General features: G+C 42.6%; 3 protein-coding genes across 4 annotated transcripts; 1 reads left to right on the top strand and 2 right to left on the bottom strand.

Moving 5' to 3' along the window:
- The first annotated feature begins 106 nt into the window (after positions 1-106).
- On the top strand, positions 107-21,637 carry si:ch211-254p10.2 (ferroportin). Of its 2 annotated transcripts, none has more exons than XM_067449053.1 (8): positions 107-383; positions 8,982-9,049; positions 9,162-9,321; positions 10,601-10,716; positions 10,895-11,021; positions 15,537-15,791; positions 16,004-16,669; positions 20,354-21,637. In XM_067449053.1, exons 1-8 carry the CDS (start codon positions 281-283, stop codon positions 20,611-20,613), a joined length of 1,755 nt encoding a protein of 584 aa, XP_067305154.1. In that variant the 5' UTR covers positions 107-280; the 3' UTR covers positions 20,614-21,637. The 2 variants fall into 2 exon arrangements, with proteins under 2 accessions (XP_067305154.1, XP_067305155.1); XM_067449054.1 differs by having other exon boundaries at positions 363-383; positions 8,982-9,045.
- Positions 16,558-25,971, bottom strand: LOC137083246 (serine/threonine-protein kinase pim-2). Its single transcript, XM_067449055.1, has 10 exons — positions 25,841-25,971; positions 25,167-25,261; positions 24,984-25,034; positions 24,468-24,846; positions 24,192-24,368; positions 23,933-24,021; positions 22,852-23,779; positions 20,696-20,819; positions 20,455-20,568; positions 16,558-16,695 (listed from the first exon to the last, which is right to left on the bottom strand). The coding sequence occupies exons 2-7, from the start codon at positions 25,227-25,229 to the stop codon at positions 23,747-23,749; spliced, it is 792 nt and encodes a 263-aa protein (XP_067305156.1). The 5' UTR covers positions 25,230-25,261; positions 25,841-25,971; the 3' UTR covers positions 16,558-16,695; positions 20,455-20,568; positions 20,696-20,819; positions 22,852-23,746.
- Positions 25,556-27,904, bottom strand: LOC137083928 (uncharacterized). The gene is made up of 3 exons (XM_067449866.1): positions 27,153-27,904; positions 25,841-27,025; positions 25,556-25,578 (listed from the first exon to the last, which is right to left on the bottom strand). Exons 1-3 carry the CDS (start codon positions 27,481-27,483, stop codon positions 25,556-25,558), a joined length of 1,539 nt encoding a protein of 512 aa, XP_067305967.1. The 5' UTR covers positions 27,484-27,904.
- Positions 27,905-27,918: the final 14 nt, after the last annotated feature.

Consider the following 27,918-nt stretch of genomic DNA (forward strand, 5'->3'; position numbering starts at 1 on the left):
AGCCAATCAGAATCCATCCTGCTGTGACGAGCTCCATCATTTAAAGCAACAAACAAGCACGTGCTTGAATAAACAGAACGATGTCGTCCGCTGTTGTGGACGCTAATCTTTATGGTTATCGGCCTTGGTGTGAACGAGCATTTCGATTTTGTTTTATTTTATTTAGAACTTAAAGTTTATTTATTTATTTATTTATTGTATAAATGTAGGCCTATTTGAATTCTTGCAGCATTTGCCATCTGTTGACCTGATTGTAATTCAGTGATGCTGTTCATGCAGGATGTCTCTCAGAACAGAGGGGGCGCAGAGTGCGGGTGTTGCTGTGGAGCTTGACAATGATAACGACAGGGATTCACCTGTGATCAAAGCCAGGAATATACCACGTATGTTTCTTTACTGTTGCTTTGCATACAAGTTGTATACGTTTAATAGCTACTCTGAAATTGTCCTTCTTGTAATAGTCAATAAAACTAAACATTGGAATTTCTATAGACTTAAATCAGGTTGCTTGTCAGTATTTAGTGAACATTCATTGCCATTCCAAAACGCTTGACTTTCTTTATTCTGTGGTAGTGTTACACAAAATGAAGGTCACTCAGTTCCATGAAACCCAAGTAGCCTATCAAAAAGGATGCAGAGTGATCTACTCGAGCCATTTGCGATATTTCAAATTTTATGAAGTCACCTTATTGTTTTGTAACAAACGGATCAGAATTTAAGTAATTGTTGTGAATCTTTCTTCGCTCTTGACAGTTTAAAGACAAGTAGCAATTTGATTGTATTGACTCCTTTGATTTTATTGACTCCTTAAGTTTGATTAACTCTTAAATGCATGTTTCACCAATCATTACACATTCGGGTCTTTAGTAGGGGAGACCACGTATAGTTGTAACACGGGGAGAGTTGTAACAGTGCCATTTCCATGAATCAGGGATAAGACAGGGGTCATGTGACAGTTTCAGTTTTGTCAGACTTCCTTTATGATCCCATGGAGGTTTTGCTGTCTGTATTGCCATTTCTCCTGAAGCAACAGCAGAAAATCAAATTCTGAGGTGCGAAGGTAAAAAAACAAAAAACAAAAAAACAAACAAAAAAAAAACAAGATAATACATTTTTTAGTACTTCTACTTTTGTAGATAATGTTGTATGAGTTATATCAGGTCAAACTTTAGTTTCTCTAGTAAAGAATGGTGTATCAACCTCCTGCTAACTTGAAAAAGAACCATGCTAATACAGCTAGCTAAACAGTGGGTGACAGTGGTGGGGTAGGTTATAACACATGTTTGGAAAGTGTTACAACCATCCCCATACATACAAATAAGAACATTTTTGTGATTTTAATAATACTACAGTATGCCTAGAACTTGGGTGAGAAAAAAATAAGGTAAAAAAACCTGCCGGGAAAAGGGTGAAGGATGACAACTTCTTTATGTGTCATCTGCATGGAACCATTTAGAAATTCAAGACCCAAAGAAGTGTGGGTCAAGTGTGTTTTATATAGCTTTTGGGCCCACCAGGCATACACTCCAGGCCTGACCAATTTCATTTGTCACCATTGTGACTCTGATTAAGAATGCGCTAAATTAGTTTGTTCTTGTCACCATTGTGACTTAAAAATGCATTTAATTTATTTCTTTGTTTTTGTCACTATTGTGACGGATAAAGAATGCATTTAATTAGTGTGTTCTTGTCACCATTGTGACTTAAAAATACATGTTTTGTTTGTTTTTGTAATTATTGTGACTGATAAATAATGCATTTAATTTGTCCGTTCCATGAAATGGGGGTAAATATGTTCATTTGCAGCTAAAAAATAAACTATTTTAAAGCTATTTAAAATAAAACTTTATATTTTTGAAAAAAATATTTTTGTGGCATAACACTTGGAGTTCTCCTGTTTTTGTGCATTTTGCCTACCTGTTGCAACTTACCCCAGTATGTGTTATAACCTACCCCATTAGTGGGGTAGATTGTAACAAAGGACCACCTTGCATTTGTCATCATCTCAAAAAGTCTGTGATATAGTTGGAGAAATTTTAATTGTTGCCAATTGTAGTAGACAAGTGTGGGTACTTTGTCTAAAAGTTTCAGATGTGTAGCTAAAAAAATGGTAGTTTTAGGTGCTGAAGAAAAAAGTGTTACAACCATACCCAGTCTCCCCTATAGCTAGCACAGTTGGATCTCTACCTGTCGCGATAATGTAAAACTCTCCTGATATTAGAGTAACAATTACAGAAGAATAAATAATAAAATGCATATTTTGTGACCTTTTGGAGCTTGGAAGGGTTCAGTTTAAGCAGGTGTTTCATAGCATAATTTCTGTCCTTGTAAGAGCTAAGAAAACGTCCCCGGTTACGTATGTAACCTTAGTTCCCTGAGAACAGGGAACGAGACGCTGCGTCAGCTGACGCTACGGGGAACGCCTTCAGCGTGACAGGTGTCTGAAATCGCTATCAAATCACAATCCTACTGACCGTCGGCAGCTGGTGATGTCATCACCGTGCGACCAGGAAGTATAAAAAGGCACCGTGCCAACATGACAACATCCGCTTCGTCTGAAGGGACTGTGGGCAGGCACACCTTGAAGCATGGCCATGTGACGCAGCGTCTCGTTCCCTGTTCTCAGGGAACTAAGGTTACATACGTAACCGGGGACGTTCCCTTTCGAAAGGGAACTCGCGCTGCGTCAGCTGACGCTACGGGGAACGATATACCCACGCCGCCATGCTGAGGGGAGTGCACGCCCCTTACTGGCAGTGAGAACTGCCTGGACGAGTGTTCGCGGAAAGTCTGAACCACTCCCCCTCTAGCCACACAGGCTGCCAGTGACATCATTCCCTACGGTCATAGCCCAAGCTATATGCCTAAGAGAGAACCTAAACAAGTTTTACTGAGGTTTCCTACTCTCGGCTTGCTCGAGGGCCTGGGACCTACTACGTTCGAAGGAAGGAGTCCCTTAAGGGAATGTGGCTAGGGGACCCGAGGGCGCCACCAGCCGTCACTAATTCGGGAAAACCCCTCACCGAATGCCACCAGGGAGGCCTCACCTGGCATCACTTCTGTGGGACACCCCAGCTTGGCCAACCCTGTCTGTCAAAACAGAGCCTCCGGACATCGCTCTATTCATGAGCATCCAGACTGAGGGACTGCAAAGTGGCAGTGTCCTCCTCAGACCGGAACTCGGAGACGGGAATCCTGGAGAGCAGTACTCAGCTTAGTGCTTCTTACCCTTGCCATCGAGGGGAGTCTCTTCTGCTCGATCCTAGGATCTACTGAGCACATTTATTACAGGGGTGCTCAGGAGGCCTAAAAAAGGCCTATGGACTGATCTACCCGGGAGGCCCCGAGGGGGGCCTGCCCGTCTGATCAGACTCAAGCGGCCTTAAGCTCGCAGACGACCCTCAATGAGGGGAGCTCTTAAGCCAGCTTGGTAGGTAACCCATGCTGTAGGCTAGCCAGTCCCTGTCCTGAAGGGACTGCGCAGCAGAAACGGAGTCTCGTTGTGCTAGGGCATAAGCCCGCCCTTGAGTTATACCGGCGCAGGCCGGGACCCACCGGCGGGCAGCCGCTAGCTGTCAGCCCAAAGCCAGTTATACGTTCCTGTTTCAAGGAACCGTTTCCCCTCCAGGGAGGCCATGAGGCGCCTCCACCCAGCACCGTTAGTGTTAGCTGTTTGCTGTTAAAAGCCGCAGGAAGGTGGCTTTACTGGTTCCTCAGAGGGCTCATGAGGCTATAACGCCAGAAGCCACCCACGCTAATGGCTAGCGTGTCACCGAGACCTTGGTCCGGGAATCCTCTCCCAAAAAGGCCAAAAGAGGCCTGACAGCATAATACACTGGCCTAACGAGCGTCCCAGCTCGGGGCTCACCCTCAGGCGGCCTGCAGGCAGGTGGCTTTACTGGTTCCTCAGGGGGCTCGTGAGGCTATAGCGCCAGAAGCCACCCATGCTAATAGCTAGCTTGTCACCGAGACCTGGTCCGGGAATCCCTCCCAAAAAGGCCAAAAGAGGCCTGACAGCATAATACACTGGCCTACCGAGTGTCCCAGCTCGGGGGCTCACCCTCAGGCGGCCTAGAGCGGCCTACTTCCTGTCAGCCAACGTGCAAACTGTTGGGAGCTGTTGCGTTCCCGGGGCTCGCCTCCAGGGAGGCCTGTTTGATGCCTACGTACAGTCCGGTCTTTTTTTTTTTTTTTTTGGGGCGGCCCGGAGAGGCCTATTGCCGAATGGCAGTTCCCTATTAGATTGGTGACATACGGTGCTTATCCGATGGCAAATCCCACCGGAAACCCCGCAGGGCCGGGAAACGATCATAGGACGGCCTGAAGCGGCCCGTCCCTGATAGCAGACTATGCTAGCCGCCTGGCTAGCACCCGCGCACACTGTTGCAAGACCTGGGAACCGGGACTCACCCTACAGGCGGCCTCAAGCGGCCTAGATCCTGTCAACCAATGGTCGGAACCCTAGGTCACCCCCTCAGGGGACGCCATGTGAGGCGTGCTGAAACTCAGCGAGCCCTTAAAGTCGGGCTGACAGTGGCTGTCTGCTGGCTGATGAGGACTGGGTATCCAGTCACTACCTGGGGACTCATCCCCAGGGAGGCCGTTAGGGGCCTACTTATGACGAGGTTTCTACTGCAACCGACATCGTTGGGGAGAACCCTCCCCGCTCACATGGGCCACGACGTCGGAACTCACCCGCAGGGAGGCCTACTGAGGCCTACCACCTGACCCAGAGTTAACTGCCCGGACTGCCTCGGCTGGCGTTTCCCGCCAGCCAGCCTTCTATAGTCGGTCCGCCCCAGCGGCCCATAGCAGCCTTCTGCGACGGCGCAGTCTCTCAGGCAGCGCCTACCAGCGTGGACCTAAAACACAATGCCCACAGCAGTGCACTCAGCATTAAGCGCCTTGAACCCTCTAAAGCGAGGGGAGTACAACTTACGCCACCTGCCTCCAGGGCGGCCGTCTGGTCGTCCAGCGGTCCGCCGTCCGCGCAAGGGCATCAGCCGTGACAGTGTTTGGACTCCAGGGGAGCATCCTACCAACCGATGCTTTCAGATGGTTGCGAAGTACAGCTCGACCCGAGCCTAAAAGGTGAAGCAGAAGACACAGAGCAAAAAGTGAAAGATATTGAACACACACACACATAACCGGCCATTTCCTGAACCAAGCCGGGGGGCCGCCCAGAAGTGGCGGCCGCACTAGCTCTGGGGGGCGGGGCTAGCAAAACCAGTCTAACTGCGCACCGCGAAGAGACGCCTACCCCGTCCCCACGACCACTGGCTGAGTCGCGATTCATTCTGCTAAACACCTTTATGCATTAATAATAACCCCCAAATGCAGAAGGGGGGTGGGCATTGGCCGGACGACCCTACTGCGGGGAGGCCGGGTAGGGATATAAAGCTCCTACGGGACCACCGACAGGAGCCCGGGGCAACTGCCAGGGCGATAAGCCACCGCGAGACGCCACCGTCATCCCATCAACAGCCTAGGCCAACCTGATGCACTAGCATCGGTCTGATAATCCCACACACAACGGCCCTAAATAGGGCTGGGACAGACCTTACTGTAGTTCATGCGCTAGCCTAACCTCACAAATTAATCTAGATATTTCACTAGCAGAGGTGCCAACGCTACCCAGAGGTGGCTACAGCTAAAAACGTTCGCCAGGAGAACATACGTCAGTTTATATCGCCGCTACATGCCCGCGGCATGTGCGGTGGCCTCAACTGCTCATATTACACATATCCAGAAGAGAAACAGCCTTATAAACTACTGTTGCTACACAAGCAAACGTACAACCTACATAAACACACTGTGTTTATACAAAACATCGTTCTAGCCACCTTTACCGGGGAACTACAGGCCCACTGTTACACTTTACTTCATCTTTTGTAGACAAAATATCCCTCAGGGACGCATAGAGTCCAAACATACGGCATTAAAAAGAAGAATGTTTGCCCTAAAAAGGGGACTCACCCGCTGTCTTCCGTGCCTCATCGCTTCATGTAACATGCATGCTTCGGCGCACTAACCTGAGGGTGGGGCGCTTCATTCTCAAGCAAGGCCGATTTTGGAGGCGGCCGCGAAATCCCGCTATTCCCAGAGACGATGCACTGTGTGCGGGCAGAGCACACACCGGCCTGGCAGGCCGTCAGAGTCTCACATCCGCTCATCATCGGCCCGCGCGGCCTGGTGTGAAGCGCGCCCTGGGAGAGAAAAGAAACACAACAGAAAACAAAGGAGGGGACATATTCACATCACTTCCGCGCCCTCGGGGGCGGAGACTCACCACCCCGCTTCCGGCGCTGGAAGCGGCTCTTCTCCCCGATGTCCCTCCTCCTGTTGCGGGTGTCCCGCCTCTTCTGCGTCCTACTCCTCCACGGAGGGGGCGCCCGAGAGGCTACGCTGCTGCGTTGGCCCAATCGATGCTCCTCGGACCTCGAAGGGCCAGGGACACCCTCCTGCCTGGGCGCCGCCCCGGACCTCAGCGGAATACACGTTCTATACGCCGCTGAGCGCGCCCTCGCCTCTCTGAACTTTCCCACCACCGCCTCGACGGAGGTGCCGAAAAGCTCAGAGGGCGAGACCGGGGCATCAAGGAGAAAAGCCTTTTCTTTCCCCCCGATGTCCGCCAGGTTCAGCCACAGATGCCTCTCCGTGGCGACCATAGCCGCCATCGACCGTCCGATGGCGACTGCTGTGTGTTTGGCCGCCCGGAGAGAGAGATCCGTGGTGCGGCGCAACTCAGCCATCGCATCAGGGGGTAGGCCCTCCCCCTGATCGAGGTCCCTCAGCAGATCGGCCTGATAGGCCTGCAACACTGCCATTGTGTGCAAGGCCGCCGCCGCCTGACCCGCCGACGTGTATGCCCTGCCGTTAAGACGCGAGGTCGTCTTTAATGGTTTAGACGGCAGGGCAGGAGCTCTTAGTGTCGATGGCCGCCCAGACGCGAGATAGTTCGCGAACGTCTCGTCGATGGGCGGCATCGACACATACCCTGCCTCGGCCAATCCCTCGACATCAGCGAAGTTAAACCGCTGATGCCGATGGATTCGCGCCGAGTAGGGTTTCTTCCATGCCCCCACGACCTGCTCGTGAAGGTCGGGGAGGAATGGAAGGCTCCCGGGAGCTGGGCGGCTATGGTCGGGGAGAAACCGATCGCCCAATCTGTCTGGGCGGGCGGCCTCTCCCCTGGCTCTCTGCCACGGCAGCTGAAGTCTCAGCGCCGCGCGCCCCATTACATCATACAGCTCCCCATACACGGGGCAGGATGGCTGGGAGGATTCAGCCTCAGCTTCATTTTCCCCCACATCCACAGCCATCCTCTGATCGACCGGAAGAGCATGAGCTGACGACGAGGAGGAGTCTCCATCCGACTCCTCCTCCGTCAGCCTGCTCTCGCGACCTGGCTGATCATCCGCGAGAACTGTACTCTCTAGACGATGAGCCAGGTCCATCTGGGAGCCCCAGGACAGACGGCGCCGCTCAGCCTCAGCTTGAGCGGGACCGCTCCCAGATGCTGGCTCTTCTTCCCTCGAGAAGAAGGCCAGGCGAGAGCGGAGCGTCCTCAAGGGAAAACGCTCGCAGTTCGCGCAGGAGGCCCCCTCGAGAACCTCCCGCGCGTGCTCTTCCCCCAGGCAGAGCACACAAAGGGTGTGTGTGTCCTCAGGCGTAAGAAACCTGGGACACGGATCAGCGCACTTCCTGTACGCTCCCTTAACCTTGCGTGTGCACTTCATTTTACGACTTTCCAGCGAACCAGACAAAACAGTCCCTGAAGACGAAAGGATGTTGTCATGTTGGCACGGTGCCTTTTTATACTTCCTGGTCGCACGGTGATGACATCACCAGCTGCCGACGGTCAGTAGGATTGTGATTTGATAGCGATTTCAGACACCTGTCACGCTGAAGGCGTTCCCCGTAGCGTCAGCTGACGCAGCGCGAGTTCCCTTTCGAAAGGGAACTTTCATTTTCAATATCTTAAATATTTTTGTAATTTTTTTTTTTTTTTGATCGCTGACAGTTTCTTCACCAGATCCACTATCAGTGACACTAATATGTGATTGGGTTTCGTTACTTGTTATAGAGTAAATCGCTGAGCCATTTTCAAGATTTGCTGATGATGCTTACTATTATTTTGTTTTCTGCCTGTGGTAACTATGAGTGAAACGTCATAATTGTGTTTCCGACAGTGCCACTTTGTGGAATAAAGGTGAAGTAGACTTATTCAGTCATCAAAGATTCAATTATTGTTGTGCAGAAACAATATACTTACACTGTTACACACCTCGGGTCGTTAGCGACCCTGTACAATTTTTACGTAAAAATAATGAGAAAACAGGCAGTTTTTAATAATTGTATAATTTTTTCTTGTTATTTTGTTTATAATGAATTGATTGAGGAATGTTAAAGAAGGTTAAAGTCTAACCTTAAAAAATGAATGGAGGGTAGTGAATGACGTCATGGTTCACTAAAGACCCGATGTATATGCGTTTAAGGGTTAACAAGTCATTTAAGTAGAACTTTTTCAAAGAACTGGTTCAAAACAAAAATTATTATTATTTGTTTATTCATTGTTCATTGTTGAGCGATTCGTTTCTATGGTTCATGAGCCTAAACTAAAATCCTAAAAAACTAAAATCCTTAGTCCCCAATCATCATACTTGCATGGAAAAGAGCGACCAGCACAATTCTTCCTGGGTTTTACTTTTGTGCTCCATTAAAAAAAAAAAAGTCTGTGAGTTCAGAGAGTAACCGATGCCAGAATTTTCAATATTGTGGGTGAACTAGCCCTGAATTTTAAGGTAAGGCTAGAGAAACTCTGATTAGAATACAGAACATTATTTATCAGCTATTTTAGAAGATGCATGCTTAAGTCTGCAGACCCTGCTTGTTTTTGCTGTTTAGCATGAACCCCCAGTCTAATATTTAAACAAATGCACATACAAGGAATAAATCATTTAAGACCATTTATCTCATAGGATCAGCCCTCATCTACCTCAAGGGTCCCAAGTTCCTCATCTATGTAAGCGGAGCATTATCTATGTGGGTAAGGAGCCTTTTTCATATCTGCCATGCTGGCACCAAATATGTTTATTTCTCATGATGTGAATTATGTGAAGTATGATATGTAGAGCTGAGCATCTCTTTTCCCATCCCAGGGCGATCGCATGTGGCATTTCGCCATCTCTGTCTTTCTGATTGAGCTGTATGGCCATAACCTGCTGTTAACTGGCATCTTTGGACTGGTGGTGGCCGGATCCGTGCTCTTACTAGGGGCTTTGATTGGAGACTGGGTTGACCGCAACCCAAGAAACAAAGGTGATAGATAGTTTACATAAATTAGTTTTAAAAAACCTTATCTGTTACTTAATTGAAAAGACTATTAAGAGATACCATGAACGGGTCAGGTCATCATTCATATTTTGGGCCATCCAAAATCACTAGAAAGAAATAATTTATAGACACCTTAAAGAAACATAACCATTACATATATTTTTTCTTCTCAATATTATTATTTGTATTGACAATTAAACACCTCTCTGATGTAATGTAAAAGTATATTTGATATTATTATTTAAATTATTGAATACCATACAATTTTCAAAAATGTCAATAATTGATATATCATAGTATTTGTGCTGATTTTTAATTTTAAAATGGGACGTATTACAGTGATAAGAACGTTAAAAAATTGAGAATTCTTAATGAACTATTAATATAAATTATTCATATAAAAAATAAAGCAGAGTGCATTATTAAAATAATGAAATTTGTCATGGAAAAATAGCAAAAACAAAAAAACAAAAAACAAAAACAGCAGCAATAATAATAAACAAAACTTTGAGCTTTTTTGTTACTATAATTTTTTGGTTGTCATAGTCATGTTTCATGTTCCTGTTTGTCATGTGATTCCCTTGCTCTCATGTGACCTTTTCATGTGGTTCCCTTATTTCATGTGTCATGTTTTTATTGGTTCCTTGTTTCATGTGTCATGTTTTCATTGGTTCATTGTGTTCAGGGGCCAGTTCCATAAACACAGCCAGTAGGTGTGTTCGACTTGAAGCGGCACTGCACAGACCGATGACATTGAAGTACCGCGAGAGTGATTGGATAGCATAGGCTTTGTATCGCTCTTGTGATACTTTGACGTCATACAATGTAATCAGTCTTTCTTCTCAGGATATAATCAGACCAATGTACGTTTTTAATTTAACTAGCAAATTTAACTTGTAAGACTAGTCTTTGCAGTTTATGCAACTAGCCCCAAGTGTTTCTTTTTAGATGTCAGTAAGTCCAGTCCAGTCAACTCTAGTTCACGTTTATATTCAAGCTGTATGTTATGTTCTCAGTCAAGTTTACTTCAGTCATTGTCTTATTTGATATAATCTTGGATTGTACCATAATCTGCAAATGGGTTCTACAATCAACTCACCTTCAATTGACTAATGTTACCATGCTTTGTTTGCTTTATGGAAAATATAATTTTAAGGAAAAATATATTTACTTTTTTTTTTTTTACGGGGTGGATTTTTTCCCCATGTCATTAAAATATATATTTTCTATTATTTAAGTATCATAATTTACTGTCTCTCTACAGTGGCCCACGCATCCCTGTTCATTCAGAATATCTCAGTGACAGTCTGCAGCATCGTACTCATGTTGGTGTTCTCGTACAAAAAATGGATTGAGGAAATCTGGGATGGGTGGCTAACTGTAAGTCCCTCTTACATTGTCCCCTAAAAAGTATTATTTGTAATATCTGCCCCTTCAGAACGCAATCATGTGTTCAGCGTAGCTTTGTGTGCCTTCTGTCTCTGGCTAGTCATTGCTGAACATAAGCATTCCTGCTGTTATGACATAGTAACTTGTTGCATCGCACAACTCACACAAGGTGGTTTGTTATACGGTGGTGATCGTCCTGGCAGATGTGGCGAACCTCGCCAGCACAGCTCTCACCATTGCCATCCAGAGGGATTGGATAGTGGTGATCACAGGCTACAACCGTGGTCACCTTGCAGGTATGACCTTTATTTCTGTTAGCATACTGCTAATCTGCGTATTGGAAATCCTATAAGGTTTTAACATTTAAACAGTCTAAACTCAGCAAAAAAGAAACCTCACAAAAAATACTCTCACTTCTGCCTGAAACCTGCACACACTACAAGATTTCAAAATCTTGGCATCAAACACTACAAGATATTCTTAAACCTGTTAACCGCCACGAGGACGAGACGTGCTGAAGCTCTCTTTGTTTAAATTAGCTCAAAATTACTATCAGGTGTAATTACCTTGACAAACTATACATCATTAAAAAGATCTAAGACTAAAGTGTAATTTTTTTTACCTCTGTTTTATTCTCAAAGTCTTATAGTGACCGTAATGTGTTAATATGTGCCAGGAGTTATGCGCGTCATTTGCTCCCATTCATAAAAAACTCCCCTGTGGTCGTCATGAATAAACTCGACAAAACAACTTCCCTCAGGGCTTTTACTTCAAATGTGTGCAGATGTGGAGAAATATTGATAGATTCTCACATGTTTGAGTCAAATTTCTATACAGAGAAGTATTATTTATTAAATCTTTATCCAAAATCCGCGGATGTATGATTATGAGAGCAGTAGACTGTGATATGCTGTGTTTTCAATTCATTCTGGCAGCCGGAGGGCGCTGGAAAGCTGTACTACTGAAAATTCACCCCATATGGAACACATGAAGAACAGACACACCATGTGACATTCAGGAAGTATCTGACATTTCCAAAACAGCTTCCAGAGATCGTCAGATCGCTATTTTATGCAGATAGACACGTTTTAAGACCATAAACACACAATCGCGGCAATATATGGTTGGTCTGTGTTCTTTATTCATTCCAAATTTTGAAAAAATGTTGACTTTCATGCCCGATTTAGCACCTTGTGATCTCACGGCCACGGGGAAGTGAATGTAAACAAAATGGATACTGTGTTGCGGCAACTTGCTGTATCTTATTCTTTATAGCAAGAAAAAAACAGCTGTGTTGTAGCCACATTTCAACCAGCCGTTCCTCCATCTCCGCTGTCCAGCAGACCCGTACAGCTACTTGTTGTTTCCCGGTGGCCATTTCAAAATTACAGTCACTTCCGTCTCCATGTAGACTTGTATCTCATTGGCTATTGTGGAAGTACTGACGTTTTAATCATACCAATTTAAAATCCTAAATATGTTTGATATTGTCAGGGGCTATTGTGTGTCTGCGAGTATATCGGGAGGTTAAAGATTTGATCTGTAAATGGCTCAGATAATCCGTGTCAAACTGACCAATGCCCTGGATCCTATTTTTTTTCAGGCATAAAATGGTTTGAAACTCCTGAGGCCTGTTGCGTGAAGCTAGCTGAACAAACTGATTTTCTGAGTATGTTTAGAATTGACAAATCCAGATAAATTCAACCTGTTTTAGATCAAGTTCAACCGTTTCTCAAAGCTCACTATCAACTTTATCCAGAGTTAGCGATTAACTCTAAAGCGCGTGCACCTGAAAGTGTGACACGTGCGGCAAACAGCCGATCACAGTGTCCGTTTGATTCACTTCTCTTCTGAAGATTGAGAGATCGTTTCGAAAATGATCATGAAATTAAATGTTTACAAAGCAGGAATAAACACTGCTGCTGAAGCGACTGTTTGAGAAGGCAGCTGAAAGAATATCTGACTATAACAATGCATGATGTGAATCAAATAAATATGCCTAATAATTATAGGTTCACAAAGAGCTTTGTTTAAACCCTAATATGTCCTTAGTTTCCTGTTTACACTCAGTGCATTTGGGGTCTATATGACCCCAAAATGTAAAGAGTGATTGTAAAAAAAATATACATTTTTAATATTACATATAATATATTAATTTTTTTGTTCACTTCTCATCTATACAGTAATGCTGTGTTTTTGGATATTCAAAGTACTTTTGTACCTATTTACCACACAAATCCTCATTTATACCATTAGCTTGCGTGTGAAATATCAATTTTTTATGAAAAAAATACTTAAATCATGATCTAAATTAAAATGAATTTGTTTCTGGATATTGATATAGGTGTTAGCTGTACAATTCTGCCATCTGTTGGTCAAAGACAAACTTGAAGGAATTACAATTTAAGAAAGAAATTGTTTTGTCCATAGGGGGCAATAGAGATCCATTCATTTTACTGAATGTGGCCAACTGCTCATATCATAACTTTTGTTATACATTTTGTGAATTTATACATGTATAAACATTATACAAGACATAAAAAAATAAATATTCCTTCAAATAGTAGAATTTTGGTAGTTTTTGATAAGTTTTGAAATGTCTGTTTTAACAAAATACCACATAAATCGCCACATAAGAAACACCTAAAGTACAAGACTTAGAATCGGATTGTAGTTGAATATTATTTATTTTAATGAACCAAATTTGGAAAAAAATTATTAACTTTAGAATTTTGAAGATATTAATTTAATAATATATATATAAAAAAAAACAGCAGCAATATGCATAAATGACCAGGAGTGAAGAATGAACATTGAATAACAATATGATTTTTTGATAATCAAATTCTGAACACTGACCATAAAAGCAATAACTAGCTACAAAAATTATTACATAATTCACATGGTAAAAAAGCAGTTCAGAATGTTGTGAATGAACATGTATCATGAACAAAAATCAGTCCATGCTCTGGCCCTCTTTTGTATGGGAATATATGTTATGGGAACAATTACTTTGCTTTCAAAACAAAGTTGCAGCTCTTAGATCTCAGAGTAAACTTTCTCAAAGTTGAACGGGTCAGTTTCCTTTCATCTCTCCCTTGCTCTCTCTGCGTGTGTGTGTGTGTGTGTGTGTGTGTGTGTGTGTGTGTGTGTGCATGCATTAGGTCTCACTGATTCACTCAGGTACTCACATTTGTTGCTGATTTCATTTGACAAATTCCATAGATGCTCTCTCTCTCTCTCTCTCTCTCTCTCTCTCTGTCTCTCTCTCTCTCTCTCTCTCTCTCTCTCTCTCTGTGTGTGTGTGCGCGCGTGCCCATGTGCGCGTGCGCATAGGCGCACGTGCGTAATGCCTCAGTACGCATGTGCGTGTATGCGTGCACATGTGCGCGGGCGTGCGTGTGTGCGTGTGTGTGTGTGTGTGTGTGTGTGTGTGTGTGTGTGTGTGTGTGTGTGTGCATTAGGTCTCACCCCTTTTATCTTTGTTCTGCATTTGTGGCTGATTTTATTTGGCTATGGCAGTCATTCCTGTTAGTATGTATGTATGTGTGTGTGTGTGTGTGTGTGTGTGTGTGTGTGTGTGTGTGTTTGAGTGAGCATGTCTTTTCTACATTGCATTTTTGCTCTAGTACCAGGCCTTCATTTCTGTGTAGAAATTTTCAGATTTTTTTCTGGAATTATTGATTTTATTTGTCAATTTCTAAAAAAAATGCTTTCAATTGGAGTCACTCCTGTGTGTTTGTTTATGTGTGTTTGTGTGCGTGAGCATGTGTGTGTGCAAGTGATCATGTTCGTTCCACTTTACATTTGTGCTCTAGTACCAGGGCTTCATTGTGGTATGGAAATTTTCAGATTTATTCTGGATTTATATATTTTTTTTGACAAATGAAAAATAAAAAACACATTTTTTTCGATTTTCCCATTCATTTCAATGTGGGGTCATATTGACCCCAAAGCTCCTGAGTGTGACAGATTTTTTTACATGCCTTTAGAACAACCGAATCAAGCCCAGTTTTTTTGTGCATGTACAGATAGATAACTTAGGAAAAGTCACAAAGTTTTATTCCACTGAGATAAAGGGAACCATTTTTTTTAACTAAAGAAAAGTGCTTTGGGGTCATATAGACCCCAGAGCACAAACTAGGGTTAAAAGAATTATGAATGCATGTTTTATGCATGTTTGCATGTTTATTAATATGTGGCTACTTGTCAATTAATATAATAATTATATGAATATATTATATTAATTAAAAGTAATTATAATTTGTATAATATAAATATAATAAATAATTAGCAGCAAAGGATAAGCAAATTTGTCTCTAATGGTTTTTTCACTATAAACTGCAAATTTGGAACAGGGGGTTGGTCCAGTTTGTGTTGCAAATCTCTAACCCAGAATAATACCTGCTCTAGAGCAGGTTAGCCGTGTAGTGTAAGTTACCATAGTGATGAACACAGATAAAAACCAATCCATCTTCTTGAGCCCGAAAAAACAGTTTGCTCAAACTAATCTTGAACTTACCTGGGTAGCAACTCAAACCAGCTTTATGCAACAGGCCACTGAAGTCTGAGCCCGGCTTTAGCTATGTTCTGAAACCGAGTAATGCCATGGCCTATGCAGGCAGCCTATGTAGGAAATCAGGAAGCAAAAAAAAAAAAAAAAAAAACACAAGGAAAAACAACTTTCAGTAAAGTTTACTATTAGCATGTTGCTAAGCTAACAGTGTAATAATCTAATAAGCCTACCAATACATTGCACACAATTATTCAAACACACAAAAAAATTGAGTTTTGATTTCCTCCTGATACAGGAATGAATGCTACAATGAGACGGATCGATCAGGTGACCAACATCCTGGCTCCTCTGGCAGTGGGTCAGGTAATGACCCTGGCCTCGAATGTGGTTGGCTGTGGCTTCATCTTAGGATGGAATCTGGTGTCCCTCATTGTGGAGTTCTTCTTCCTCTCCAGAGTCTACCGTATTGTACCGGCTCTGTCTGTTAAACCACCAGCAATGGAACAGCAAAGCTATTTAGAGAAGAAAAGAGAAAGAAAATGCTCACATGGTAACATTTTTTGAGCATAAACTAGTACACTAAAGATTATATCCTCCCCATGTTTGAAATGTACTGAATAATTTAGGAGTCACTCAATAGTGTGGTGTTTATTTTTTTAGTTGATATTGCCTTTTACTGACGCCTAGTGGTGTGGATAACCAAGAAAGAAAGAATGAATGAATAACCTTGGATGTTGACCAAATCCATGCTCTTTCGTTCAGGTAGGACCTCAGCATGTACAACTGGAGCCACCTCAGAGGAAAGCATCAGCAACCCGCATTTACAAGAAACCAGCCGAATACCATTGTGCCTCCATCGCCTGCGTGGACTCCTCAGCACATGTCAGGAAGGATGGAGGGCGTATTACAGACAGCCTGTTTTCTTAGCCGGCCTGGGACTGGCCTTCCTTTACACCACTGTGCTGGGTTTTGACTGCATCACCACTGGCTATGCCTACACCCAGGGCGTCAGCGGCTCTCTGCTCAGCATACTGATGGGCATGTCGGCTGTGGCAGGGCTTCTGGGTACTGTCCTTTTCACAAAGCTGCGGAAAGCATATGGCCTGGTCAACACTGGAGTCATCTCTAGCGGTCTGCACCTAGTTTGCTTGTTGCTTTGTGTGTGTTCCGTGTTTGCCCCTGGTAGCCCCATGGACGTCAGCATACTAAATATTGGGAATTCGACGGATGTGGGAGGAATGACTGGAGGTCACCAGAGGCACGGATACCTGCTTCGTGGAGGCAGCAACCAGCCTCTGCTGCCAGACCGTTCCTCCATTCACTGGACCAATAACACTGTGCTGTTTGAGAACGCGCCAGCAGGGACAGAACCGGAGTCTTACATCTCCATCATCCTGCTGTTCCTTGGAGTCATTACAGCAAGAGTTGGTGAGTAGATGGCTGCTTTATCAGATCTATTAATTAAAAAGAATACATTTGTGGTCAGTTAAGATTTATGAATGTTTTTAATACAACAAGGCTGCATTTATTTGATCAAAAACACTAAAAACAGTTATACTGTGAAATGTTATTACAATTTAAAATAACTTTTTTCTATTTTAATATATTTTAAAATGTAACTTATTTCTGTAATGGCATAGCTGAATTTTCAGTATCATTACTCCAGTCTTCAGTGTCACATGATCCTTAAATATTTCTTATTGTTATCAATACTGGAAACAGTTGTGCTGTTAAATATTTTTGTGGAAACCGTAATACTTTGTTTCTAGGATTCTTTGATGAATAGAGAGTTAAACAAAAAAAGGAAGAAAAAAAGACAGTATTGATTTGAAAATTAATGTCTTTGCTGTCAATTTCAATCAATTTAATGCACCCTAGCAAAATAAAAGGTACTAACTTCTTTCAAAATAAATTAAACAAATAAATCTTTCTGACCCCCAAATTTTCAATAAGAGTGTACATACATTTTAAATATTTTTTTAATAAATAAAATATGTTATGCAGGTTATTTCCTTTATTTAAATTACTTATGTAATTAATTAATTTAAATAAATGATTTACGTTTTTTATTAAAATAATTCTTAAAGGCACAATATGTAATTTTCGCCACTAGAGGCCACTTATTCAAAACAAAGTTGTAGCTTGATGATGCATTGATTCATCATGGAGTCATCATGGAGTCATGGGAGTTGTTGTCTTCACTTCTACAGCTGGTGGAAAAGAATCTGATGGGACTCGGGGGAAATATTCTTGGATGAGCTAATGTATTAAAGGAAGTGTATGTAAGATTGTGGCCAAAACTGGTACTGCAATCACTATCCCCCCTCCCCCTCCCCCTTGACTTGAGGTTGCCAGATAGGCTGCAGGATCCACCAGGAACGTTTGTAGCTGCAGCTGTGGTAACTAGAGCAGAGCTGGCAACCCGGATGCCCAAACACTACTGACTCTGTGATTGGTAGATAGGTGGAGGGTGGAGATTCAGGCTAAACATGTCAACATCAACATCAGTTGAGGGCTGCAACAACAACTTTAAAATGACAAAATCCTGGCCGGACTACTGTTGTCAGTGATATAAGTATTTGAAATTAACATGATTAACATGATGTCTAGTGACATATCAGGGCCATTTTATGAATAATTGAAATACATTTCTTACATACAGTTCCTTTAAAGATTAAACTGTTTTATTGCTTATTATTTGAAAAACCTTTATCTGCAAAGTCATGTGGTTAAACCAACATGCAGAGACATGCAGGAAAAAAACAGAGGACCTCTGGATGTCTGTAAATAAGTGTATTTGATATAAATTAGATTATGTGATACTTAATAAACTACCAAAATGACCTACATTAATAGTTGTTAAATTTAGGTATTGTGGAGGTAGAATATGGTCATGCAGAAAAAGGCATTAATGTGTGCTTTATACACTGATCAGGCATAAGACAGGCATAATCTCTTCATCACGGCACCTGTTAGTGGGTGGGATATATTAGGCAGCAAGTGAACATTTTGATGTGTTGATGAAGCAGCAAAAATGAGTAAGCAATAGATCAGATCATCTCCAAAACTGCAGCTCTTGTGGGGTGTTCCCAGTCTGCAGTGGTCAGCATCTTTCAAAAGTGGTACAAGAAAGAAAACTGTGGTGAACCGGCGACAGGGTCATGGGCGGCCAAGGCTCACTGATGCACGTGGAGAGCGAAGGCTGGCCTGTGTGGTCTGATCAGACAAGCTACTGTAGCTCAAATTGCTCAAGAACTTAAAGGGTTACTACACCCAAAAATAAAAATTCTGTAATTAATTACTTACCCTCATGTCATTCGACACCCGTAAGACCTCCGTTCATCTTCAGAACACAAATTAAGATATTTTTGTTGAAATCCGATGGCTTGGAAAGGCCTTCATTGACACCAATGTCATTTCCCCTCTTAAGACCCATAAAGGCACTAAAGACGTCGTTACAAAGCCTCAATAACGACTTACATAGTGATAAGCCGATTTCAAAACAAAGCTTCGAACAGTTATGAATGAGTGTATAGATTCACGATACGGATCGCCAAAGTCACGTGATTTCAGCAGTTCAGTTGGCTGGTTTGACACGCGATCCAAAACATGAATCTGATTCATGACAGTTCAAATCTTTGTTTTGAAATCGGCCCATCACTATAAAGTCGTTATTTAGTTTTTTTTGCGCACAACAACTATTCTAAGTAATTAATGACAGAAGTTTCATTTTTGGGTGAATAAACCTTTATTGCTGGTTCTTATAGAAAGGTGTCAGAATATGCCAAAAGTGGGCACATGAGCATCATAACTGGACCACGGAGCAATGGATGAAGGTGGCTTTGTCTGATCAATCACATTTCTTTTATATCATGAGGATGGCCAGGTGCATGTGCGTCACTTATCTGGGAACAAATGGCACCAGGATGCGCTATGGGAAGAAGGCAAGCCAGTGGAGGGAATACTCTGCTGGGAAACCTTGGCCCTGCCAAGTGCCATCCATATGGATGTTACTTTGACACGTACCACCTACCTAAGCATTGTTGTAGACCATGTACACCCTTTAATGGAAATGGTATTCCCTGCTGGCTATGGCCTCTTTCAGCAGGATAATGTGCCTTCTCACAAAGCAAAAATGGTTCAGGAATGGTTTGAGAAACACAACAACCAGTTTGAGGTGGTGGCTTGGCAACTTGCAGGACTTAAAAGGATCTACTACTATAGCCCCTTTCACACTGCACGTCGGACCCGCAATATTCCCGGAACATTGCCGGGTCGCGTTCTGTGTGAAAGCAATCACGTCCCGGAATTGATTACCGAATTGAACCCGGGTCGGGGACCTAGTAGCATTGCGGTATTCGACCCGGGACGAGCGCTGTGTGAACAAAAGCCAAAACTAATGCCGCAACGTGTACGTAGTTATCGTGCGACTCCTAGAACTTGTTTTTTCAATAATACAACCCTGCAGTGCCAGAAGAGCTAGTCGGTGTTTTAAACGCAGAGAGTGTTCGTATACAAAAGAAACGAAAATTAAACAAGCAGAAATGTGCGCAAACTGGACACAAGTCGAGATTATGGAACTCCTTACTATCCGCGCTGAAGCTGAGATCGCTCGCCATTATCGCTCGCCATCGTCACATCCAGATGTCACGTGTCAACCCGATCCGGGACCGTTAAGGGTTGTGTGTGAAAGCGCACATATTACGGTATTTCGCTGGCAGTGAGAATGGACCAAATCTAGGGGCCCGGGAACAAATGCCGGGTCGCATTATCTGTGTATTTGCCGGAATCACAGTGTGAAAGGGGCTTAAGGAACATCTTGGTGCCAGATACCACAGCACACCTTCAGGGTCTAGTGGAGTTTATACCTCAATGGGTCAAGGCTGTTTTGGCAGCAAAAGGGGGCCTGATTGTTGTAAGTAGTAATAAACAGCCAATATTAGGATCCATATTACTTGGGTAATATGGATCCTAATAATCTACTAGTCCATAGTAAGTTAAATAGTTTAGAGTATTTAAACTAAAGTTTTGCTATTGATTGTATTATAAGTGATATTAAATATCCTTGAAGTGTAACCCAAAGTAATATATTGGGTGTCTGATGTTTTACAGGTCTCTGGTCCTTTGACCTGACAGTGACTCAGCTCTTGCAGGAGACCATTTGTGAATCAGAGCGTGGGGTGGTGAATGGAGTCCAGAGTTCGATGAACTACCTGATGGACCTGCTGCACTTCCTCATGGTCATCTCTGCACCCCAGCCACAACATTTCGGGATCCTTGTTATCATCTCCGTCCTGTTCATTTTCACGGGACACACCATGTACTTCCTGTACGTCAGGAAAGCCAAGAGGAAACCACATACAAACACATAAGCATCACAAATGTCTCTTTTGCTCACCAGCTTGTGAATGTGTCTTCATTACTGCGCTGTGACGTGTGTTAAGTTGCACTTACACAAAACTCACTATATCCATTATATTGAAGGAAAAAAAAAAGCTGTCGCCATGATCTCTTCTGACTGGAAAGGGTTTGGCAGCAGCACAGTACTCAGGTGAACATAATCAGGAAACAGCGCCTCCTGTTGACAGTCAAAACAACATCATAGGTAGAGAGCCAAGGTCTCCTGGAAGTTAATAATTGTCTTAAAATGCACAAATTACAACAAGAACATAACTGACCATAGCTGACACAACATGCTTTCATGGATTATTAGCTAAGCAAACACCTTTTTTGTTAATCTTCTCACATTTGTCAGCTAACTAGTAACAGCACGCTACCACTAGTTTTTAATTAATACAACTCCAGTAAAATGTCTTATAAAGTAAGTAATCTCCCCCTTGCAAGATTACTTTGTTCTGGGATAAAGCACACAAACTACAAATCTCGTCCAACAGACAGAAGCTGCTTTTTACAGCTTATAAGGGGAATAGCTATTTTTTATTATTATTTGTGCTTTTGGCTGACTGATTAATCTTTTAGTTTTATCCCTAACTTTCAAGTGAAAAATTAGTGAGTTTTAACAAGACTGTGGACTTTAATGTATCGGTCCCCTGTTTATATAAGTATCATGTCATGGTCTTTTAACTGACTCCTTTAACTGAGTGTTTCTTTTGAGTTCAAAATAGATGAAGACAGAATCTTATACCTCAGCACTTAATGTTATGTTCTGAACTCTAGCTTGAACTTATTTGTTGATGGTAACTACAGAAGTAATGGTTAACATATGTACAGTACACAGACTTCATTGCATTCGTTTCATTTGTGTTAATAATCTATTATATGGATTATGAACGCATTTTATTTCACAGATTATTTTTACTGCTGATGTGTTATGTTAAATGTTGTTTGAGGACCCTTTAAGTGTCGGACAGTTCAGTGACAACCAATAAAAGTGCTTTCAGAAGGAATGCCTTGGTTTAACTAAAGTGTTTTGTTGAAATATTTACTAAATCAATTTTTTTTCTATAATTATTATACAGTTTACATGACCTCATATTAGAAGTGATTTATCACACCATATTAATATTTCAGTGAATAGCGGAAAAAAAGTAAAAAGGTTAATGTTAGATGTTTCTAAAAATGTAAAAATAAAAAAATAAATAAAAAAGTGACCAGTTTTACAATAAGGTCTCATTTGTTAACATTTGTTAATGCAAGAACTGACAATGAGCAATGCATTAGTTACAGTATTTATTCATCTTTGTTAATGTCAGTTAATACACATCCAGCTGTTCATTGTTTGTTCATGTTAGTTCACAGTGCATTGACTAATGTTAACAAATACAACATTTGATTTCCATAATGTATTATTAATAAATGTTGAAATTAACATTAACTAAGATTAATAAATTCAGTAGAAGTATTGTTCTTCTTAGTTAATGTAACTAATGAAACCTTATTGTAAAGTGTTACCTCCTGATCTATTAATTAATTAATTAATTAATTAAAAAAGGCAATTTATACGTACAATAACATTACAAAAAGAGTCATTTTGGAAACGTTAAGGGCCGTAGAAGTAGCCCAGAGAGGGCAAATAAGACAAAACGGTTAGGTTATGTATGTGATAGATTTATATGTTTATGATTTATATGTTCACCCATGAATATAAAGAATGCATTTCCAAGAAATGTACTTTCACGTAAAATGTTGGGGGTTATTTACAAAAAAGGACCCAATTGGCAGGTCTGTAATTCTAGTCTGTGTCCACCAGATGTCACTAAAGACATCAAACCACGAGATTCACATGAATTATAATCAATGCCAAAATATTAAACGCAATTGATCAATATTTATTGCTTAATCCGTCACTAAAAACGTCAACCACCTTTTGCCTATGGTTTGCCTATACAAATCTAGAGGTAAAAAACATTGCAGCAACATTTACATTGAAATTATCATAATTATTGCTACATTTGATTGTACCATTTCTCAATTATTCAAAACTGGAAATGTATCTTGTTTTACAACGTGATGTCCGTTTAAAATATAAAATTGCTCAAAAATAATCAGAGCCTAATCCTGAAGGTTTGATTTGTTGACTACGTGTGTGTGTATTGTCTCAATAAAAAGCCTCATTAAAACTGGACTTACCTCTGTAAACTAATACTTACCTTCAGTAGATTATTAATAATACTGTCAGTATGAACAAGGCCAGTTCAATTTATGCATATAATATTTATTGTTTATTTTGAATGGAGACCTGGGCTGTTTCATGGCAGCTGAAGACAGGGAGAAGATCCATGGACACCGTCTTAGAAGATGGCAGTGATAGGACAGGGAAGGCCTTGGGCTCTTGTTAAGTGTGACAGGAACCTATGAGCAGTGACCTACGGCACAATGCAGGGAGCTCTGCAAAGGTGGGACTTTGCTGGTTTAAGATAGGTGGCAGTGACAGGAACATCTGAGGCAGTTCTGACACCAACATCTGAGTGGCAGGAACCATTTCGACTTTGGTGGCCTGAGACTAGAGACAGGAAGCTCTGGGATTGAGAAGACTAGGTCCAAAACAAGAACCTGTGGGGCAGTAGTGACAGGAACATCACTGGGCAGGGATCTATGAAATAGGGCAGCCTGAGGAGAAAGGGGTTTCTTCTCAGTTTCTTCTAGGGTAGCCATTACAAGGAGCTACGGGCACCATTTACAGAAACCTCTAAATTTCCATGAAGCCCAAGATAGGGATCTAGGCATCAGGACATCAAAGACCTTGAAGCTGAAGTTGTCTCCTGCATTGGCTCTAGGGCCGGAATTTCCGGGGCAACCGTTTGCCGTGGGACCAGTTAAGGCTGAATAGACTGGAACTTTGATCTTGAGAGGATGTCTCTAATGTGACGACATTGGCAGGAACACGTTGAGCAGCCTGAGACAGGAAGCTCTGGGGTGAAGTCACCCTGCTCATTGACTTGACAAGAACATCTGGGGTGGCCATGATAGGGAGTTCTGGGGCTGGGGCTGTCGAGGAAGGAGCTCATGACTGAAGAACCACTCCAGGGGTTCCCATCCTTTTCTTTACACTGTTTTCAGGTTGTCCACGTCTGTGACCTAAAACAAAAACATTAATCAGATTTTCAGAAGTGAATCAGAAAAAAAATTATAATATTCTCTATGCTAATGTCCAAAAACCTAAAAAAAAATACTTTAACACTACACGAAACAAATGTTTTAGCTAATCTTAAGCTTAGTTGGCTACAGTACCTTAAACCAGTCGTGGAGAAGTATCTCACTTAATCGAAGTCGCTTTTCTGGCTCTCGCTGGAGACAAGAACTAATCAAACGGCAGCATTCTGTGAAGAATGAAAGAAGAAACATTGATTACCTTTCTCTTCCCTCCTGGTGTCTTTGATCATGTTATGCTAAAGCATCTCACTAACAGTTTTTCCTGTCTTGTATCTTTGTTCTGTTTTGGATGATTTACAATTACAAATGGCTTTCTTTATTGAGATGAAGAGTTCACCTTCTGACAAGCCAGCTTTGGAGTAGTTGTTTGCATTGATCATGTGCAGGTCATCAGTGCTGGGATAGTCCCCGTTCACCAATGCAAACAGTAGAACTCCAAGGGACCAGACTGTCGCTGGCTTTCCATTGTACTCCCCCTTCTCCTCATACTCCGGGGGACAGTATTCATCTGTTCCTGGAGGAAAGAGATTTTTTAGGCATCCATTCACATTTGGTGATACATATATGATCCCGACAGTGGTTCCCATTTTATGGTTAGAGGGATAATGCTTACCAAGGAATATCTTGTAGGCCGATTTCTTAAGGAGGTCGCCACACCCAAAGTCAATTAGCTTGACTTCATGGGTCTCCTTATTGATTAGCAGATTTTCAAGTTTAATATCGCGGTGTAAAACACCACGATGACAACACATGTAGGCAGCCTGTGTTGCCTGCTGCATGACGACACGAGCTAAGCCTTCGTCAATGCTGCCTCCGTAGCGTTCTGTTAAACCAAACAGGTCCTCGCAGGGCGAGGGGTGCTCCAGCACCATAATATAATAGTCATGCTGGTCCTCCCAGTCCAGTAGCTGGATTATTTCTGGAACTCTGGGGCCTCTGTTGGCAAGGGTAAGCAGTGCAACCTCTAGTGGGAGGGGCATGGAATGATTCGGCTAGAGGAAATACAATATTTACTATGGTTAGATGGAGGTGGTTTCCCAAATTAAGACCCAGATTTATCTCTTGAAAAATCAGCTATAGTAATACCAGATGTTTTATATTGAAAAGACAAAAAGCACAGCCTACTTACAATACTGATGTATTCAAAATCCTCTGTCTTTCTGACAATTTTCACTGCCACCTAATAAACAAAAAGAATAAACTGAGATTTGTTGAAGAATTATTTAGAATTAATATAAATCTACAGGTAATAATAATCCTATCCAGATTATCAGTCTGTAAAATATTAAGATAGTGTAAGTAAAAAAGAAACCTTAAAGCCATCCAGCAGTCGACTTCCATCATACACAGTTCCAAAGGTCCCTTCACCCAGCATGCCGCTGATTACATAATGGCAGGAATTGATGACTATCATATAAAAAACAAGATTAGTTTTGCATTAAATATTAAGCACTGACTGCATTGTCCTGCATGGTGATGCTTTACTTAATCAGAAAACTATTTCAAACAGCATATTTCCAATTTGAGTGATATAGTATTAAAAGAGATGGATAGAGAGAGAGAGAGAGAGAGAGAGAGAGAGAGAGAGAGAGAGAGAGAGAGAGAGAGAGAGAGAGAGAGAGCGTGCGACCTACGTTATAGGGACAAAATGTCCCCACAAAGATGGCAATATCCGAAACCCTTGTCCTTGTGGGGACATTTTTAGATCCCCATGAGGAAAAAATCTTGTAAAGAACACAGAAGGAGTTTTTTTTAAGTAAAAAAAAAGTAAAAATGCAGAATGTTTCCTGTGATGGGTAGGTTTAGGGGTAGGGGCAGTGTAGGGGGATAAGATGTACAGTTTGTACAGTATGAAATCCATTACACCTATGGAAAGTCCCCATTAAACATGGAAACACGACATGTGCGTGTGTGTGTGTGTGTGTGTGTGTGTGTGTGTGTGTGTGTGTGTGTTTGTGTTTTGTGTTATTGTGGCAGGAAACTTACCCACAGTTTCATTTTTATTATTCTCCAGTTGTCTTGTCAAAGGTGACACAGAGATCTCTGTAGGACTAACTGTTGTTTGGCCAACATCGATGTACCAGTCTGACGTGGTGCATACTGGAGTCTGGGTGACATTGGCGTTCCAATCAAAAGTGGTGTGTACCAGAGACTGGATGACGTCCGTGCTCCGGTCGGAAGGGGTGCCACGGACTGGAGTCTGGGAGAAGTCAATGCTCCAATCTGACGCTGTGCGTACTGGAGTCTGGAAGACATCAATTCTCCAGTCTGACGCTGTGTGTACTGGAGTCTGAGAGAAGTCAATGCTCCAGTCTGACGCTGTGCGTACTGGAGTCTGGAAGACATCTATGCTGCAGTCTGACGCTGTGCGTACTGGAGTCTGGGAGAAGTCAATGCTCCAGTCTGACGCTGTGCGTACTGGAGTCTGGGAGAAGTCAATGCTCCAGTCTGACGCTGTGCGTAGTGGCGTCTGGGAGAAGTCAATGCTCCAGTCTGACGCTGTGCGTAGTGGCGTCTGGGAGAAGTCAATGCTCCAGTCTGACGCTGTGTGTACTGGAGTCTGGGAGACATCAATGCTCCAGTCTGACGCTGTGCGTAGTGGCGTCTGGGAGAAGTCAATGCTCCAGTCTGACGCTGTGCGTAGTGGAGTCTGGGAGACATCGATGCTCCAGTCAGAAGGGGTGCCATGGACTGGAGTCTGGGAGACGTCAGTGCTCCAGTCTGACGTTGTGCATACTGGAGTCTGGGAGACGTCAGTGCTCCAGTCTGACGTTGTGCATACTGGAGTCTGGGAGACGTCAGTGCTCCAGTCTGACGTTGTGCATACTGGAGTCTGGGAGACGTCAGTGCTCCAGTCTGACGTTGTGCGTACTGGAGTCTGGGAGACATCAATGCTACAGTCTGACGCTGTGCGTACTGGAGTCTGGGAGACATCAATGCTCCAATCTGACGTGGCGTGAACTAGAGTCTGGGCGATATCAGCACACCAGTTTAATTCAGTGTCGACTGGAGTCTGAGCAACATTGTCGCTGCATGCTAGAGATTGAAGGACATCAGAATGAACAGCAAGATGTTCTTCTGCTGCTAGAAGGATTTCAGGATCACTGGTTGAAGGTTCCTGATGATTGTGATTCTCTACACTACAGATGACTTGCTGTAGAAAACTCTGAACTAAAGAGAGGAAAGATGTCAATGAAAATCAAATAATATGAATTATTAATTGCATACTCAACAGATAATTATTATTTTACTTTTTGGAGCCTTTTGCATTATTTTAAAACATGGTAATGTCACTTACCATCAGGAATTATTCCAGGGTGTGCTGCGGATGCTCCGGGGCCCTGAGCCTCTACATCACTCTGAACTAAGCTGGACTTCCTACTGTATTTTCGACCAGCTCTCCAACAAAAAGACCTCCACCTCCACAACCTGAACCTCTTTTTCTTTTTAGAGTTGTCCTCCTTCCTAGTTGTCTCCTTTTCCCCACCCACAGTCTCCTCTACAACACCAAGTGGATGTGGGTGGGCTTTCACCAAACAGGTGAAAGAGTGTGACGGTGTACCATCATGGAAATGTACACGCCCCAAATCTTTTTTTGCCTCTTTGCAACGAGAGCTACGTTGACCCATCGCGACTATCGTGATTTAGCTGCAGATAGATTTGAGCAAATTGCGAGTCGCAAGACTCATCGCATTCACCTATTACTGTGATGTCACAGAATTCTCAGTCACGTGCTGAGAAACGTTCTAATTTTGTTTGTGCTGCCATGGTTATAATAATCATATATGTATGTACACGTATATATCGATGATAATAACGTCCATTTATTCCGTTGGTTGATTAATAAACGCATTGTATTTCTATTTGTTTTCAAGTCGAATAAAGACAGAAATTATGTAGCATGCATATTTTACATTGTAAAAGTCTGTAGTGTGCCGTAGTCACGAGCACGCGCGCGATACTGATTAAAAACACAGACCTTCCGCTTCTCAATTAAACATTAAACGACTTATATATTTTAAATTTAAATCGTGTAACATGAAAAACATGTCACATGTCACTAG

Source organism: Pseudorasbora parva, chromosome 7, assembly GCF_024679245.1.
Source record: "Pseudorasbora parva isolate DD20220531a chromosome 7, ASM2467924v1, whole genome shotgun sequence".
NCBI lineage: Eukaryota > Metazoa > Chordata > Actinopteri > Cypriniformes > Gobionidae > Pseudorasbora > Pseudorasbora parva.

What these genes read in the sequence shown, in the direction of transcription:
- si:ch211-254p10.2 (XM_067449053.1), top strand. Translation starts at nt 281, where the DNA reads ATGTCTCTCAGAACAGAGGGGGCGCAGAGTGCGGGTGTTGCTGTGGAG. An exon ending in CAACCGTGGTCACCTTGCAG is followed by an intron (nt 11,022 to 15,536) that starts GTATGACCTTTA and finishes CTCCTGATACAG; the next exon opens with GAATGAATGCTACAATGAGA. An exon ending in AGAAAGAAAATGCTCACATG is followed by an intron (nt 15,792 to 16,003) that starts GTAACATTTTTT and finishes TCTTTCGTTCAG; the next exon opens with GTAGGACCTCAGCATGTACA.
- LOC137083246 (XM_067449055.1), bottom strand. Translation starts at nt 25,229, where the DNA reads ATGCTGGGTGAAGGGACCTTTGGAACTGTGTATGATGGAAGTCGACTG. An exon ending in ATTTTGAATACATCAGTATT is followed by an intron (nt 24,847 to 24,983) that starts GTAAGTAGGCTG and finishes TATTTCCTCTAG; the next exon opens with CCGAATCATTCCATGCCCCT. An exon ending in GGCCTACAAGATATTCCTTG is followed by an intron (nt 24,369 to 24,467) that starts GTAAGCATTATC and finishes TCTTTCCTCCAG; the next exon opens with GAACAGATGAATACTGTCCC.
- LOC137083928 (XM_067449866.1), bottom strand. Translation starts at nt 27,483, where the DNA reads ATGGGTCAACGTAGCTCTCGTTGCAAAGAGGCAAAAAAAGATTTGGGG. An exon ending in CCCTGGAATAATTCCTGATG is followed by an intron (nt 27,026 to 27,152) that starts GTAAGTGACATT and finishes TCCTCTCTTTAG; the next exon opens with TTCAGAGTTTTCTACAGCAA. An exon ending in TAATAAAAATGAAACTGTGG is followed by an intron (nt 25,579 to 25,840) that starts GTAAGTTTCCTG and finishes GTTCTTTACAAG; the next exon opens with ATTTTTTCCTCATGGGGATC.